Genomic DNA, 14959 nt, shown 5'->3' with positions numbered 1-14959 from the left:
ACAATAGCATTTCTTCTATTCTTGGTGTTCAAACTACTGCGATATATGGGGAGGCTAACAAACTCCTTCACATTTTGGGGCTCATGTTTTTCTAACAATTGTTGATGATAACACCCGATGTACTTGGGTATATCTGTTAAGAAATAAATTAGAGGTAGTCCCTTCCCTCGTGTATTTTTGCAATATGGTGCATAAACAATTTGATTGTTTAGTTCAAATGGTTAGATCAGACGATGGTGCTGAATTCATGTCATGACAACTGCAAGAATACTTCCTTCACCATGACATCTGACATCAAACCATTGCATTGATATACCCCAGCAAAATGGTATAGCTGAACGCAAACATCGACATTTGCTGGAAGTAGCTCGTGTTTAGAAATTTTAGGCCTCACTACCTACTTCATTTTGGGGGGAACGTTTACTAACAACCACTTACATCATCAACCTTCTCCCCACATTGGTGTTATCTGGTCACTCACCATATGAAGCACTATTTCATTCACCACCATCTTATGAACATTTACGGGTATTCGGGTGCTTATGTTATGCTCAAGTGCATCCCCGACCCCTTGATAAATTTGCAAGCAAGGCTGTTAAAAGAATCTTTGTTGGCTACCCTCGTTGCAAGAAAGATACTGCATATTCGACCTAACTACCGGTCGTATATTTGTTTCCCGGGATGTAAGTTTCTATGAGCATATCTTCCCCTTCTCCCAAACTCAGAAAACCCAACTGTTGAATCCACTCGACACCTCCAAGTCCTAATATCCATGATTCTCAACCCAACACTGCGCCCCTTTCACCCACAATTCAACAAACCCCAACCATCACAACACGACCACAACGGTCTCACAAAGTATCCATGATTTTGAACCCAACACTGCGCCCCTTTCACCCACAATTCAACGGACTCCAGCCATCACCATACGACCACAACGGTCTCACAAAGTATCCACGATTCTAAACCCGACACTGCGCCCCTTTCACCCACAATTCAACAGACCCCAGCCATCACCACACGACCACAATGGTCTCACAAAGTCCCAGCCCAACTACAAGATTACACCTATTCCCTTCCACCATCCATCAACCCACCACCATCCTCTAAAAATGCAACCGGTTCATTAGAGGTTGAACCCACTACATATGCTCAAGTAGCCTTTGACCCTCGATGGAAACAAGCAATGGATGATGAAATTATAGCCTTGGAAAAGAACAACACTTGGACTCTTGTAGAACTACCACATGAGCTATTGGTTCAAAATGGATCTATCGCATCAAATATCGTGCTGATGGTTCAATCGAGCGATTCAAAGCACGTTTAGTAGCCAAGGGATACAACCAAGTGGAAGGTCTTGATTTTTATGACACATTTGCACCTGTAGCAAAACTAGTTACACTGCATTGCCTATTTGCAGTTGCCATAGCCAAGAACTAGGACATTCACCAACTAAATGTCAACAATGCTTTCCTACATGGAGATCTTGATGAAGAAGTCTACATGACTATCCCTCCTAGGTTTGTCAAACAAGGTGATCGTCGAGTATGCAAATTGCAGAAATCTCTTTATGGGCTCAAACAAGCTTCTCACATGTGGTTTCATAAATTCACCCAAGCACTTCTTTCCCTAGACTTCACTCAATTTATGATAGATTATTCATTGTTTACCAAACAAAATGACACTTCTTACACTGCTATCGCAGTTTATGTTGATGATGTTATAGTTGTCGGGAATGATTCCTCAGTCATGTCTTCTCTCAAAGCCTTCCTCAATGAGCACTTTGGAATCAAGGATCTTGGATCACCTAGTTTTTTCTTGGGTCTTGAGGTAACCCACACTAATTCGGGCATATTTCTCAGTCAAGAAAAATATATTCGTAAGATACTTCAAGACATAGGGATGATAGATTGCAAGCCTGCACCAACACCCATAGAGTGTCAAAGACACTTCACTGACTCTTCTAGTCCATTTCTGACTGATCCAGCACAATATCGTCGGCTTATTGGTCGACTAATGTACCTCATTGTCACTAGACCGGACCTCTGCTTTGTTGTCAACTACTTAAGTCAGTTCATGCATGACCCCAAGCAAGAACATCTCGATGCTGCTTTGCGTGTTGTTTGTTATCTCAAAGGCACTTCCTCTTCTGGCATCTTCATGGCAGCCCAAAATGACCTCATTCTTTGAGGATTTTGTAACTTAGATTGGGCCTGTTGTCCACTAACACGACGCTCCACTACAGGCTGCATTACCATACTTGGCAACTCTACCATATCTTGGAAAGCAAAGAAGCAGCATACCGTCTCACCTTCCTCTGCTGAAGCTGAGTATCGTACAATGGTAGTCACAACCTTTGAACTCTTATGGCTCAAAAGACTCCTTGCTGAACTCACCATCTCTGTTAATGTCATACCTCTACATTGTGACAATAAGGCTGCCTTATACATCGCAGCAAATCCAATTTTTCACGAGTGTACAAAACACATCGAGATCGATTGCCACTTTGTTAGAGATCATGTTCAGCAAGGAACCATTTACCTAGCTACAACCAGCTAGCTGACTTGTTTACTTAAAGCTTTTAACTCTGATCAATTTCATCACATTTTATCCAAGTTGGGCATTTGACTACTCCATGATCCAACTTGAAGGGGGGGGGGGTGTTAGAGATATTACAGTTGTAAGTTAGTTGTACAATTGTCATTTGTTACAATGAACTCCAGGCTTAAGTGTCAACTGTTAGTCGGTTACTCTTCTCCTCCAATTGTATTTATAAAGACCTCATTCAATGAAATTGGCAATTCATTCTTCTTCCCAATTGTTGCTCTGCTTTCGCGTCTGAACCAATTTTACACACTCTAATATTGTCAAATTGATGGCTCATATGATCCAATTCAGGATGCTCATTCATCCTCCGATACGCCAATACGCTCAAAGAATATAAATCGTTGCAATACGCTCAAAGAATGAAAATCATTGTCGGCGATCAGATTACTATCCTCAGTGACTAGCAAGGTCTCTTTTGTGAATGATCTATCCTCGGTGATTCCCAACAAGTCTCAATGACTACAATATGGATCGAGCAGTTCCAATCATCAAGTCCAAGTGATGTAGGAGATGAAGAGTCAATTGGAATTTTATGATATTTTATGTATTTCTGTATTTTGGATAATAGTGGTATTTTTGTTATTTTTGCAATTTTCTGTGGACTTTATTGATAAGGTTTAATTTGTTTAATTATAGTTTTTTTTTATATTTAAAATTTCAAAATCATTGTATAAATAGGATTAAAGTTATTGAGTTTTCTTTGAATTAAAATAGGATATAACAATTTAGTTTGAGCCCTAATAGGATTATTGAGTCTAACAGTTTGACTCCTAAGACTATTATTGAATCTAACAGTTTGACTGCTAGGATAATTATGAGTTTGGAGTCTATAAATATGTATGGACATTTTATCCAAGGCAATGATGTTTATTGAATTTCCTTGAGCTTATGCTAAATATGGTGAATGATTCCCATGCCCTAAAGTGATTCTAAGCACCCTATGAGTGATTCTACTTATTTTCTTTCTTATTCCTTCAAGAAGTCATTATAGCCATCGATAACCATAAAATTCTGATCCAAGAAGATCATTCAACATTCTCTAAGAATTATAATTGAGCTGGTCCTACATCACCACCAAGCCTACAATATGGATGGGGCAGTTTTATCGACTAAAAATACGTAATTTATTAAAAAAACTATCTTGAAGTTTCTTTTGCTTTTGTAAAATGTAAATAAAACCGGTAACCTGTCTGTTCATACTTTCTTCGCTTATTTTGCTTGCAAACCCCATACTAGACTAGAACTCTAGTAGCTATCAGTAGCAATCAGTATATACAGTTTCACAGAATGGAGCTGCCTTTTTTTTTTTGTTTTTTACTCATTAGGTGAATAAGAATTAAACCGTGAATCAAATGGATTATTGTATTTATATTTCATTTGACAAAATCAGTTCTCTGACTACAGACTCTTTTTTGGGTTGTCTAAAGTCTAAATCAACCGCTAATTTGAAAAAGAATAATCAACTCATCATGAGAGACACGTATCAGGAAAGAATACGGACTACGGGAATCTAGACATCCTAGACGAGATTGACTTTTTTGCCCCCGTAGCCCCCCTCTTCCGTCTTCGTCGTTCAAGTAAAGAACCAACAGCTAGTCAGCAAGGCCAGAGCCCAGAAGGCGCACCAAGTACGATTTTCGATAAGCTCCCATACCTTACCATTCATCAGTCATCACTCGGGCATTCACCAGCAGACAGCATTTCGCCCGTTATACGTGATTTTTGACACCTCCAATTTCAAAAACAGTTATTAAGTTAACAACCCAATTGAAAAAAATTTCCTTTTTTCTCTTTCACCTGTATTTTTTGACATCTACTGCTACAGATTCCACATGGTCAGACTGAGAATTGATCCTCATGACAAGATTTAGGGACTCGAAAAATCATGCGAGGAAGATAAGGGATTCATCTGTTCCCTAGTTGTGGACTGTGGACATGGCTACAGAAATCAAAGCTCATGTGCTCAAGGCTAAACCCAATCAAGATGGCTCTTCAAAGGTCAAGGGACTTTCTCCTCTTAACAAGAAGAAGGTTGTCAGCTCAAGCAAACACACCCCGGACTTGAAGCAGAAATCCTTCTCCACTCTTACTAAATCTGAGGTACCCCATCTGAGATTGTTCAGTTTTGATTTTCCGTGTCTCGTACTTATCTAACAGGTACCCGTTTGGAGAGTTTCAGTTTTTGTTTACTTGTTAATTGCTCCATTTGGCCTTCTGAAGTTATGGTGGTTGTTTTGCTTCTTCTTCTTCCTCTATTACTTAATTATATCATTTTTTTTTTGCCAGAGCTTCTGGGTATTTGAGCTTTTCATTTTCCTTTTCAAATTTTGTTAAGTTGATTTGAATCGTTCTAACAATGAATGCCTTATTATAATGGAGGTGAAGGCGAAGACAACATCAACAACATCAAGTTCATCAAAATCTGTCTCTAAGACGACAGCTGTTAAGGTGAAATCAAAGAAGAAAGTTTACACTTTGCCTGGCCAAAAATACGATCCTCCTGAAGAAGTACTAGATCCATACTCTTTGGCTGCACCCTTCTTTTCAGGAAGAATATCTTCCATGACTAAATATCCATTATTTCTTATCTTTATTTCTCCCACTGCTTTTCACAGAGAGAGCCGCTAAGGATATTCTACGAGTCACTGTCCAAACAGATACCCTCAAGTGAAATGGCAGAATTTTGGTGAGTATCATTATAATACTTTATAGATTATTCTATTTTCCTTTGTTCTTACTATCCTGATTCTTATCAAGTTATCCTTCTAGAAATTGTTCATCTTTGAAATTCCGGATTTTGCTAGATTTCTGATTCTATACATTTTAGAAATGGTGCTGCATATTGTATTTTCCTCGAATACTGATGTCACTTGAATGAGAGAAGGGGGAAGGGGGGAAACAGGAGAGTTTAACCTGCTAAAAAGGAATCTAGTTAGTAGAAAAGCGCTTGAAACAACAAATCTTGTGATCAAACTCCTAAACTTTTAGGTGGTTAAATTGGGATGCCAAACCAAGTTCCTAGTTCTGTACTTCTATCATTCTATGCCCTTGGAATTTTCCTTCTTTTAAATAGTCATGTGAGTATTCATACTGTGACTTGCATGTATTGTAAACTCCTGCAAGTTCATTCATTTATTCCATCTGACTTGAGATGTGTTATGTGAATTAAGTGTTATTAAAGCATCGTGCCCAGTCAGATCAGAATCATGCTGACTGCCTCATTAACCAGTCAGTCAATTCGCATGATAAGTTTGCCTGGGATAATTGAGCACTGACTAGGTCAACTGTGTTCACTAACAACTAGTCTATTCAGTTGACTGGGTTATTTTTAAGGTTCTATCTGTTTATTCTTATCTTTAAGAAAGCATTATAAATGCAAAATGCCATTTATGTATGACAATTACTGCATCTCTGATAGCATGTGGTTGGGTAAGTGTATATAAAATAGAAAGAAAGCCAATTAAAAGAAAAAATAATCAAGAAGACTGAGACTGCATTCAGGATTTGCACGCTTCAATAAGTATGTTTGTGGTGAACCTTATGCCACCCATAACTATGCTTCTTTGGGTTCAAGGAAATTCTGCTACTAAATTAATTACTATTATCACTATAGAAAAGTAGCATGGTGTGCATTTCTTTTGCTGATACTGTTTATGCTATCTGACTCTGTTCTTTTTGTGGTTCCCTAACGTGATTTGGTGCTGCTATCCACAAAAAAAAAAATGTTTTGTAGAAAAAGAGGGCATGGTGTGCATGCACCCATGGCATCATCTCCAAAATGTCGAGCAAAATTTTGAACTCCTGGTGAAAATATGGAGTATGCTGTTCAAGGCAAAGGACTTCAAGATAAATCAACCATCAAAATTTGATTGGTCTGAAATGAGAAGTGATGTTTATCTGCCTATGCATATAGCAGTGATGAAATTGTTGGACACTTTACAAACATAATTAACATGAAGAACACAAAACTCATAAATACCAAAGATAACACTTTTAAATAGCTCATTTTACCAAGTGTGGCAGATTTGTTGTGGAACAAAGAAAGTACTTTCCTCAATTTTAGGGGGTTTAAAGAATTGGGGTTTATGTATCATGAGTGTAATAGAAAAGGTTACTTGGGATCATTGCTTTAATGAATTTATGGTTAAAGGCTTGACATAATTGAGGACCTAGAATTATGGATCAAAATAACCAAGAAATTCATAAAATTTAAATTTTCCTTAAATGAATAACCTTAGAAGGTATAAATATTTAGATCCTTCTGCACAATGACAGCATGCGTTTAATCCAAGTAATGATGGTCTACCAATCAAGTGTTTCATTTGATATAAAGGCATTTTCTCATCAGCTCATAAAACTGGGCTATCCATCTGCTAGTGCCATCAATGGCAGTGTTAATATGTATTAATGGAGTGAAGCCTATTTTGGTCTGTAGTTCTAATGCAGCCTTCTACTAAGATGGCTTATTATTTTTTCAAGACCACGTGAAGGACTGAAGGTTTAAGTTTCTTCAGTACTTCTCTTCTTTATCTTGTCTAGATGACAGCAAAAACCTCACTTGAGCATGGAAGATCTCTCTCTACAAGGAATGCAGTGCCAGTGTTTCCATTTATACTTTAAATATTCCATTTATACTTTTTTAATTCAATATAATGTTTTTTTTTTCTGCAGATTTTCTATTATAAGTTTTCAGGCCTTTTCTTCATGTCATTTATTGTGGTGCTTATAAAAATGCAAATTCCCTGTGACAACAATTGATAAAATAACATGTCAATCATTTTAGACTAAAATTTCTAGTGGATGAAGTCTTGTAGTTAATGGGGTTGTGATATTAATGGAGGCAGATTGGACTTGAATTTTCTTGCACACTTATTTTCACTTTACAGCTGAAACCATAAAATTATATTTCATTGACTAAAATCTGAGTTGTATATAGCAACTTTCTGAAACCATGATTCTTAACTATTTATCTGTATTCACAAGCTCATTGCTCAAACTCCAGGGCTGATTACTTGAATTTATAGGGGCCTCTCTCTCTCTCTCTCTCTCTCTCTCTCACACACACACACACACACACACACACACACATAATAATTGTGCTAAAATTCTCCCTTGTGACATGAAGCATCTTAGAGATTACTATTTACAACACAACTGAAAAGGATTACCTACTTCCATGTGCAGGATGATGGAACATGGTTTATTGTCCCCCGAAAGAGCAAAGAAAGCATATGAGAGAAAGCAGAGGAGGCAACAGCAGCTAAGGATGGGAACTCCCATTAAGTCACTGAAACTTGATAAACCTGAAAGCTCACAAAAGCAAAAGCATGCCTCCAAGAACAGTGATTTGAAAACCAAGAAGAGAATAATTAATGAGAATGATGATGATGACTTCATTGTAAGACCCAAGAAAATTGTGAAAAGTTAAACCAAAGGCCCTTGTAACAATGTAACTTTATTCGGGGAATACTCCTGATAAAAAAGTTAGTTTGGCTTTAGCATAACTTGAAAGCCAAAAGGCAAGTGTTGTTTGACATTATAAGAGGATTTATACATTCTCCATACTGTCTATTTATGTAAAAAATTAAGCCAACTACATTGTTTTCTTTTTTTTTTTTTAATTCTGTTTTTTCATCTGGTGGTACTTTATGATTTCAGAATGTACTTTTTTTTTTTAATTCTGTTTTTTCATCTGGTGGTACTTTATGATTTCAGAATGTACTTTTTTTTTTTTCCTTTGACATAGATATTGCACGTTGAGAAGGCATTTGGTAAATGGGAGGGTTTTCCTTTGATTGTGGATTTGTGGTCTATGGAAGGTATTCGTGGGTGCAATTTTTCATATATAGGGACTTTAGATGCTCCAAACATTACCTACACTTTAAAATAAATAGGGAGCTCCTCCTCTATCTCCTACATCTTCCGATTATGATTATGGCAGAAGGATAAACATTAAGGGGGTGTTCTTCAACGTTAATTGTTTTCCTTGTTGTCAGTTCCAAAAACAAATTAAAACCATCTGGTTTGAAAACAAAGTGGTTCTTCAAACAAAAATATGAAAACATGTTCTTGGTTGTATGTGTGTGTGCTTATTTTTGTTATCAAAACTGACAAAAAATGTATTATTGAATCTCTGGTAAAAAATATGTTTCATATAATGGTCCTTCATCATCTTACATAAATCATACAATATCTGTATTCGAAAAAGCAAATGAAAACAAAAACATTAATGTTGTAGAACTTCCTCTAAGTTGCTAATGGATTCTTGAGGTTTATCCAAAACTTTATAGTTAAAGAAGCTAAGGAAAAATTATGGTGACCTTCATCCTTATTGTCCTTGTAAAGTCATATAGTGTCAAGGGTGGTGCACTAATGGGTCCTTATTTTATGTGATAACTAAATAGCCCACAAATGGATCCAATGAACATTCATAAATATAACCCGTTTCATTTCTTTCTCTTTGCATTGACTGTGAAAGTTTACTCACAAATCAAAGATAAAATCCTTCTTGAAGTTAAACAGTTAGCTTTAAACGTTCAAGGCAAGGTGCCAACTAGTGGGTATATCTTGACATAGGATCCCCTTCATTCTAAGAGCGAACTGCTGACAGATTACGCAATTACCATTATGCAGAAAAAGATTACATGGTTGGATGTGGGTATGTATAAATAGATTGCAGATTTGTAGTTGGCATTTATGCCACAAGTTACTCTTAATTTTAACAGGTTTCAACTCATAAAATCAGGAATATCTAAACGGAAGATACCAATGCAAAAGATATTGAATGACACAGAGAGTGGGGGTGAATATACATTACATTTCTGCTTTAACAGTCGATATTCATGTATTGACAAAAAAGTGGGCTCTTTTTATTCTAGCCCATATAGTTACAGTGATTTTAATTTTTAACTGTGCAGGCCTTGCTATCAGATTTCTGCAGCAGGCAAAAACATGTATAAAGGATTGAAAAGAAAATCATTCATTCTGCAACTGAATGGTTGCAGGTAGATGTATCTTGTTAGGTGAAGTATCCATCATTGCTATATAATCATGAATCTCGATCTAGATCTGTGGCTGTAGTATCTAAAATAGCTTGGCTAGGAGAGGTGGGGCCCCTGGATGCTGCCAGATATGCATGAGGATGCTGAACTATGACTAGAAAGGAACCTGCAGATCTTTCAATATCTGGAGGACAAGAAGTTGGCTGTAGAAATGCATTTACAATTTTTAGTATGAATACCAATTAATGTTACTGAAATTATACAAACTAAATAAAGCTTACATGCTGAAAACTTAAGGCAATTTCTTCAAGTAAACCATGAAGTTCTCTTATTGCTAAGAGGTTCTTCAGGAGGTAATAGATGTGTCAATTCTTCATTCAATAAAAACATGTAGAGGAATAACAAAAGATAGACAAGGTTGAAATGGTTTTACTTACCACCCCAATGTGCCATTCATGAGATCTAAAATCTTTGAAAGCTGCAGCATCCATTTCCTGCAATAGTAGGATTTAGCATTAAATATCAGAAAATATCAGAATAGCCTAATGTCTGTTTTGGTAGAATTCCTTAATTCAATGTGTATATTAACAAGTGGATGTGTATGTTATCCTGAGCATCTTTGGCAGCATTCCTAAATAACATATTGATGGACGGTAGAATATTTCATGTGGAAATTTAGAAATCCAATTTCTTAGGAGTTTTTAGATCTTAGGAAGGTAGCTTACAATGCTGTAGATAGGAGGCACCATCCTCTCCCCTTTAGATTTGAGAGTCGGCATAACAGAGAAACGTGGTGAAAATTCCTGCGACCTAAAAGTCCACCTGAAAACAAGAGGAAGTTTGATCATGTTTACCCCCCTCTTTTCCTTTTTGCAATGAAAATAATCTTTTCTAGAAAGAAACAAGAGGAACTTTGATTAAATGTGCATAATGTCTTGTATTAGGATAATGAGAATGCTGGAAAGATTGACAAGTTTATCATGATTGAGAAGGACAAAAAATGGATTTTGGAGTCTAAGTGTATACCAGAAGAGATAATGGCTTACAACATACCCAATGTAAAAGAAGATGCACAACTGCGCCCATTCTCGTACTAACACCCGAAGCCAATAATTACCTGATGTGTCATCCATGTTTATGTATATCTGGGGATAAAAAAACCTAAAGTGTTTCAAAAACCAGGTTTCCATAATTTTTGTATTGACTAGTTTAGTACACAATAGAATTTGTAAAGATATCCGTACCATAGTTTCTGCCATGGCAACTATCTGCATCGCACCTTGGAATTTCCTGATAGGAGACAAGCAAACAGCAGAGTTGCAGAAATTGCACCAAGGTCAAAATACACTATTGTTTTCCTCTATAAAAACTATAAATCCCTAGATCTTAATATTCAAAAGAAAGTATTTTGCATGCTTGGATTACATACTTGAACATGGTATACTTTGCATGCACTGCATCATGCATTACACGAATGTCCTCGTCCTCTATAAAATTCAATTGTTCACGCAGCACCAGGAGATTCTGGGATATGTGATAGAAGATTACATAGAATGATATGAAATAGTTGAGCAGCAGGAGGACCTACGTCACAGACAGTTGAAAGAAATTAGAATACTTTAAACATGGAGAAACAGATAAATGTAGAAAATAGTTAAAAATTCAGAAAAGAATGGAGAAGCCAACAATGTGACATCAGAAATGGTCATAGTATCTAGAAGTAAAGGCCCAGATATATAATATCTAGTTGTTGCTTATTGGAGACTGCATCTTAGTTGACTATTTACTCAGGGATCAAGGGTGGCAATGAGGTAAGGAATTTCAAGGGACTCACTCTGAAGTAAGGTACAGACGCTCTGTAACCAACAAGAGTCAAGTAGAAAATACACCCAAGAGCAGCTGTTGTACGGCGTTCAGGTACTGAAAGACGCTCAGACATGATACAGTAACCATGAGATATGAGCAAAAAAGAGACAAAAGAAGCTGTCTGGAAGAGCACTCCAGTTATGTACACCCCAAATGACATCCACAGTGAGCAAGTCTGAAGATTAAAACATGAATACCTGCAAGTGCAATAGCACGCACATTGAAGAATAGGATAATCAAACAAAAAAGAAGAAAGGCTGAACGATGAAAATAAATAAATAAACAGATGGAAACTCAACAATGTGATAAATGAGAAATTTAACTCGTTGACACTGTTTTCCAAATATAACAATTGATGCCAAAGGGAATTTGGGATGAAATATTTATTAAATTTGTATGCTAATTTGAGTAATTTATTTACATTGCTTCCTTATTTCCTTTGCAAAAGGAGGTTTTGTTAATTGTGTATTGTTGTGAAAACTGGTAGATGATAATGATTTAGAAAGCTGATGATAAAGAAACACCCTTTTGCAAAGTTATTTCCTATAGTTGAAAGGAGAGGAGGGGGACCTCAGCGAAAAAAATGTTTACAACTCTAAGTCATTTCCTATAGTTAATGCTTCAGATGGATAATCTAATCTCTTCAAGCCATATAGAAACACATCATGAACAAAGGTCCCATTCCGGTTTCTATAATCCAGAGTGGGCAGAGTTTATTTGGTCCAACTATACACATCAGAAAGCTGTACCAAGTTGCAGATAGCGAGGATGCCAAGTTAAGAGTTTTGCCCTTTGTTCCATTCAGCTGGGTTTGAAACCGCCTTCATCACTATGATTAAGATGAGTCTATCATGTTAATCTATAAGTTTCATACAGTTTGCATGAAGTTTGAATGTCAGGCAAATTGAAGAAAAATCCCCATTCCCTGAGTTGCATGAATGACTTAATTTCTAGACATCACACATGGGCTAATTTGGGAAACCGGACAGATTAAATGTGTTGTAGCCAATTAATCTCTATATAGAAAATGTTCTGCAGCAAGGTCCTGCTTGAATTGCCATTAAGTTTGAGTGCCAACTATTGGCACAGATGGCAAAAAGAAGCATTTTCTTGTAACCTCATCCAAAGCATTATGAACTATTCTTGCAACATTACCAATTTTCATCCAAATCTGAAATGAAGGAACCTATTGATTGTTCACAAAAGACAAACAAGGTATCATATATTCCAATATCAAAACCATACATAATTCATCTTTCTGTGTCTTTGCACGTACCAGAAGAGAAAGGATAAAGCGAGCTGCAAAACTTTAATCAAAGGGACAGAGGCGAGCGTCCATTGAAGATTGTTTGTCTGCTCTAATACGGAAATAACGCCAAAAAAAAGACAATTAATCATCATCATTATTATTACATTACCATCAACTTCAAATTCAAATAGAAATGCGAAGCTTCCGACGCAAAGGTGAGATGAAATCTTCCCAACTAAGAGCATATAAACTGAAGGAAATTGTTTCTTTGAAACCTGGAAGAAGTTTTCCTGGAGAAATGTTAAATTTTTTCCCTTTTTATTTCTGAAACAATGAAGCATCAGAAACCGAAGTAATCAGAATAAGTTCCACAGCAATTTCGTAAAACCAGTTAAACAAGAAAGCCGAAAAACGAATGAATTATAACTTGCTGTTGAATTCCCTTCTTCCGTCGCTTCTTTCGCACTTCAGACACAAATTCATAGAAATTCGAGCTCTTTAAACATTTCTCCAATCTCTTGTGCAATATTCTCCGATCGAAATGGATTTATAGAATGAGTGGCATCGTGACAAGTTAAAATTAAACAACTATAATAATTATAAAACCGAGTACCTGGAAATGGCGGCTGTTCCATGTATTGAGCGTCCACGAGAATGCCGAAACGAACCAGATTAATAGGAAACCCAGGTACAAGGGAGGAAGGGGCCGATATGCTTCGTCCATGCCAATACTGTATGCGCCAAAGCTCTCCGGCATGTTCTCGTTCATGTCTCTCTGAAACAATCTCTAACTCTGAAGCTGAAAGCTGAAGATGAGTTCGGTTTTGAGGTCTTAGAACTCGGATACTTTGAGAATGGGCCTTGTCTATTATTAATACATGTCGAATTGCCGATCCGTCCGAAACTTGTCGTTCTATTTAGTTTACAGGGGAAGCTGACCAACTCCAGAGTCCAGAGTCTAGAGGGTGTTTGGCTGTTTTTTTTCTACCGCATAAAATTAACAGCATAAAAGCACAAGAAATGCGAGAGAAAAATATGCCGCCAATAACCCGAGACGGATAGTTACCCTAAATATATTAGAACGTGATGGGGCCTTTGGGCTTCGTGACGGGATCTACTCCTCACAAGAGGGCGTCTCACATGCACATCCACCGTATAACATCTCCCGTGAATTATAACTAATAAGTATAGATGATATATTAGAATGTGTTGATGCGCCTGTGAGGCGCCAGGTGTGAGCTCGCACTTTACCCTTCTGTCCTTCAGCCTTGTTAAGTAATATCTGGATTGGTGCGATAATAGTTTATAAACAGACGACTTTACCCTTCCGGTTTAAGAACAGTGAATCCGCACTTGCATGAATGTCAAAAGTTATTATAGTGACGATTGACGAGGCATGGTGCTGTGTGGTAACTGGTAAGTGGAGGTGGAGGGCCCCACTACCACCAATTCTAATTCCCTTCTAATTCTATTAATAATCAACTCGAGAAATCATCACTCATCAAAACATCAAGAGAAATGAATGCCAAAAGTTTTACTAAAGTTGCATGGAAACCATATTTTTCAATACACAAGGGCAAAATGGGTATTCTCCGTTTTTATTTTATTAATTTTTTAGTATGTGTGTCAATTCCCGCCAATTCTTGTAAGGGTCATGTTTCACGCTGCCGCTATGACTAGAGTCTAGAGACATTGGGGTTGTTTTGTTATAATTAGTTCTGATGAGGGCAGATTTGGCCATTAAGTGAAATTGTGACACATGGCACCTCGTGACAGTTAGGAAAACACCCAGCCAACAAACTTATGAAGTTGGTGATCCACCCGGGCACTAGTCTGGCCGGCCTGGCGTGACTTGCGCGCGGCACACGCGACCTGCGCGGCACGCGCGCGCGGCCTGCACGAACTGCGCGCGGTCTGCGCGAACTACGCACGACCTGCGCGACCTGGCCGACCTGGACCAGCCTAGCGCATGATCCAGCCAAGGCGCCCACCAACGAACCTGGCCTAGACTGACTCGCCGACTGACACAGGCGCCAGCTTGACGACCTGATCTAGACACTGACTCGCCGACTGACACAAGCGCCAATCTGACGACCTGGCCTAGACGCTGACCTGCTGACTGACGCAGACACCCCTCTGACAACCCAGCCCAGGCGCCGATCTGGCCGCCTGACACAAGCGCCAGCCTGACGACCTCGAGGAGTTCACCACCGTACCCCGGTTCTGACAGGATGCG

At 37.8% G+C, this 14959-nt stretch overlaps 2 protein-coding genes across 3 annotated transcripts; one reads left to right on the top strand and one right to left on the bottom strand.

Moving 5' to 3' along the window:
* Window positions 1-4175: 4175 nt before the first annotated feature.
* Window positions 4176-8200, top strand: LOC148842572 (uncharacterized). The gene is made up of 4 exons (XM_088956481.1): window positions 4176-4707; window positions 4987-5115; window positions 5223-5293; window positions 7792-8200. The coding sequence occupies exons 1-4, from the start codon at window positions 4543-4545 to the stop codon at window positions 8033-8035; spliced, it is 609 nt and encodes a 202-aa protein (XP_088812607.1). The 5' UTR covers window positions 4176-4542; the 3' UTR covers window positions 8036-8200.
* A 1204-nt stretch (window positions 8201-9404) lies between these two features.
* On the bottom strand, window positions 9405-13889 carry LOC148842571 (uncharacterized). 2 transcript variants are annotated; one of them, XM_088956902.1, is made up of 9 exons: window positions 13337-13889; window positions 12751-12827; window positions 11443-11671; window positions 11038-11192; window positions 10853-10898; window positions 10662-10753; window positions 10334-10430; window positions 10046-10102; window positions 9405-9811 (listed from the first exon to the last, which is right to left on the bottom strand). In XM_088956902.1, exons 1-9 carry the CDS (start codon window positions 13490-13492, stop codon window positions 9656-9658), a joined length of 1065 nt encoding a protein of 354 aa, XP_088813028.1. In that variant the 5' UTR covers window positions 13493-13889; the 3' UTR covers window positions 9405-9655. The 2 variants fall into 2 exon arrangements, with proteins under 2 accessions (XP_088813028.1, XP_088813029.1); XM_088956903.1 differs by having other exon boundaries at window positions 12751-12832; window positions 13337-13663.
* Between the last annotated feature and the right edge of the window lie 1070 nt (window positions 13890-14959).

The sequence above is a fragment of the Nelumbo lutea genome, chromosome 8, assembly GCF_056320005.1.
Source record: "Nelumbo lutea isolate HS-2025 chromosome 8, American lotus-T2T, whole genome shotgun sequence".
NCBI classification, from domain to species: Eukaryota; Viridiplantae; Streptophyta; class Magnoliopsida; order Proteales; family Nelumbonaceae; genus Nelumbo; species Nelumbo lutea.
This window is presented reverse-complemented; position numbering and strand designations above follow the sequence as displayed.

Excerpts from the sequence above, each read along its gene's own strand:
- LOC148842572 (XM_088956481.1), top strand. The coding sequence starts at position 4,543 with ATGGCTACAGAAATCAAAGCTCATGTGCTCAAGGCTAAACCCAATCAA. Across the intron at positions 5,116-5,222 it reads AATACGATCCTCCTGAAGAA|AGAGAGCCGCTAAGGATATT; the intron begins GTACTAGATCCA and ends TGCTTTTCACAG. Across the intron at positions 5,294-7,791 it reads AGTGAAATGGCAGAATTTTG|GATGATGGAACATGGTTTAT; the intron begins GTGAGTATCATT and ends TTCCATGTGCAG.
- LOC148842571 (XM_088956902.1), bottom strand. The coding sequence starts at position 13,492 with ATGAACGAGAACATGCCGGAGAGCTTTGGCGCATACAGTATTGGCATG. Across the intron at positions 10,754-10,852 it reads TTGCCATGGCAGAAACTATG|ATATACATAAACATGGATGA; the intron begins GTACGGATATCT and ends TTTTATCCCCAG. Across the intron at positions 10,431-10,661 it reads TGCATCTTCTTTTACATTGG|GTGGACTTTTAGGTCGCAGG; the intron begins GTATGTTGTAAG and ends TCTTGTTTTCAG.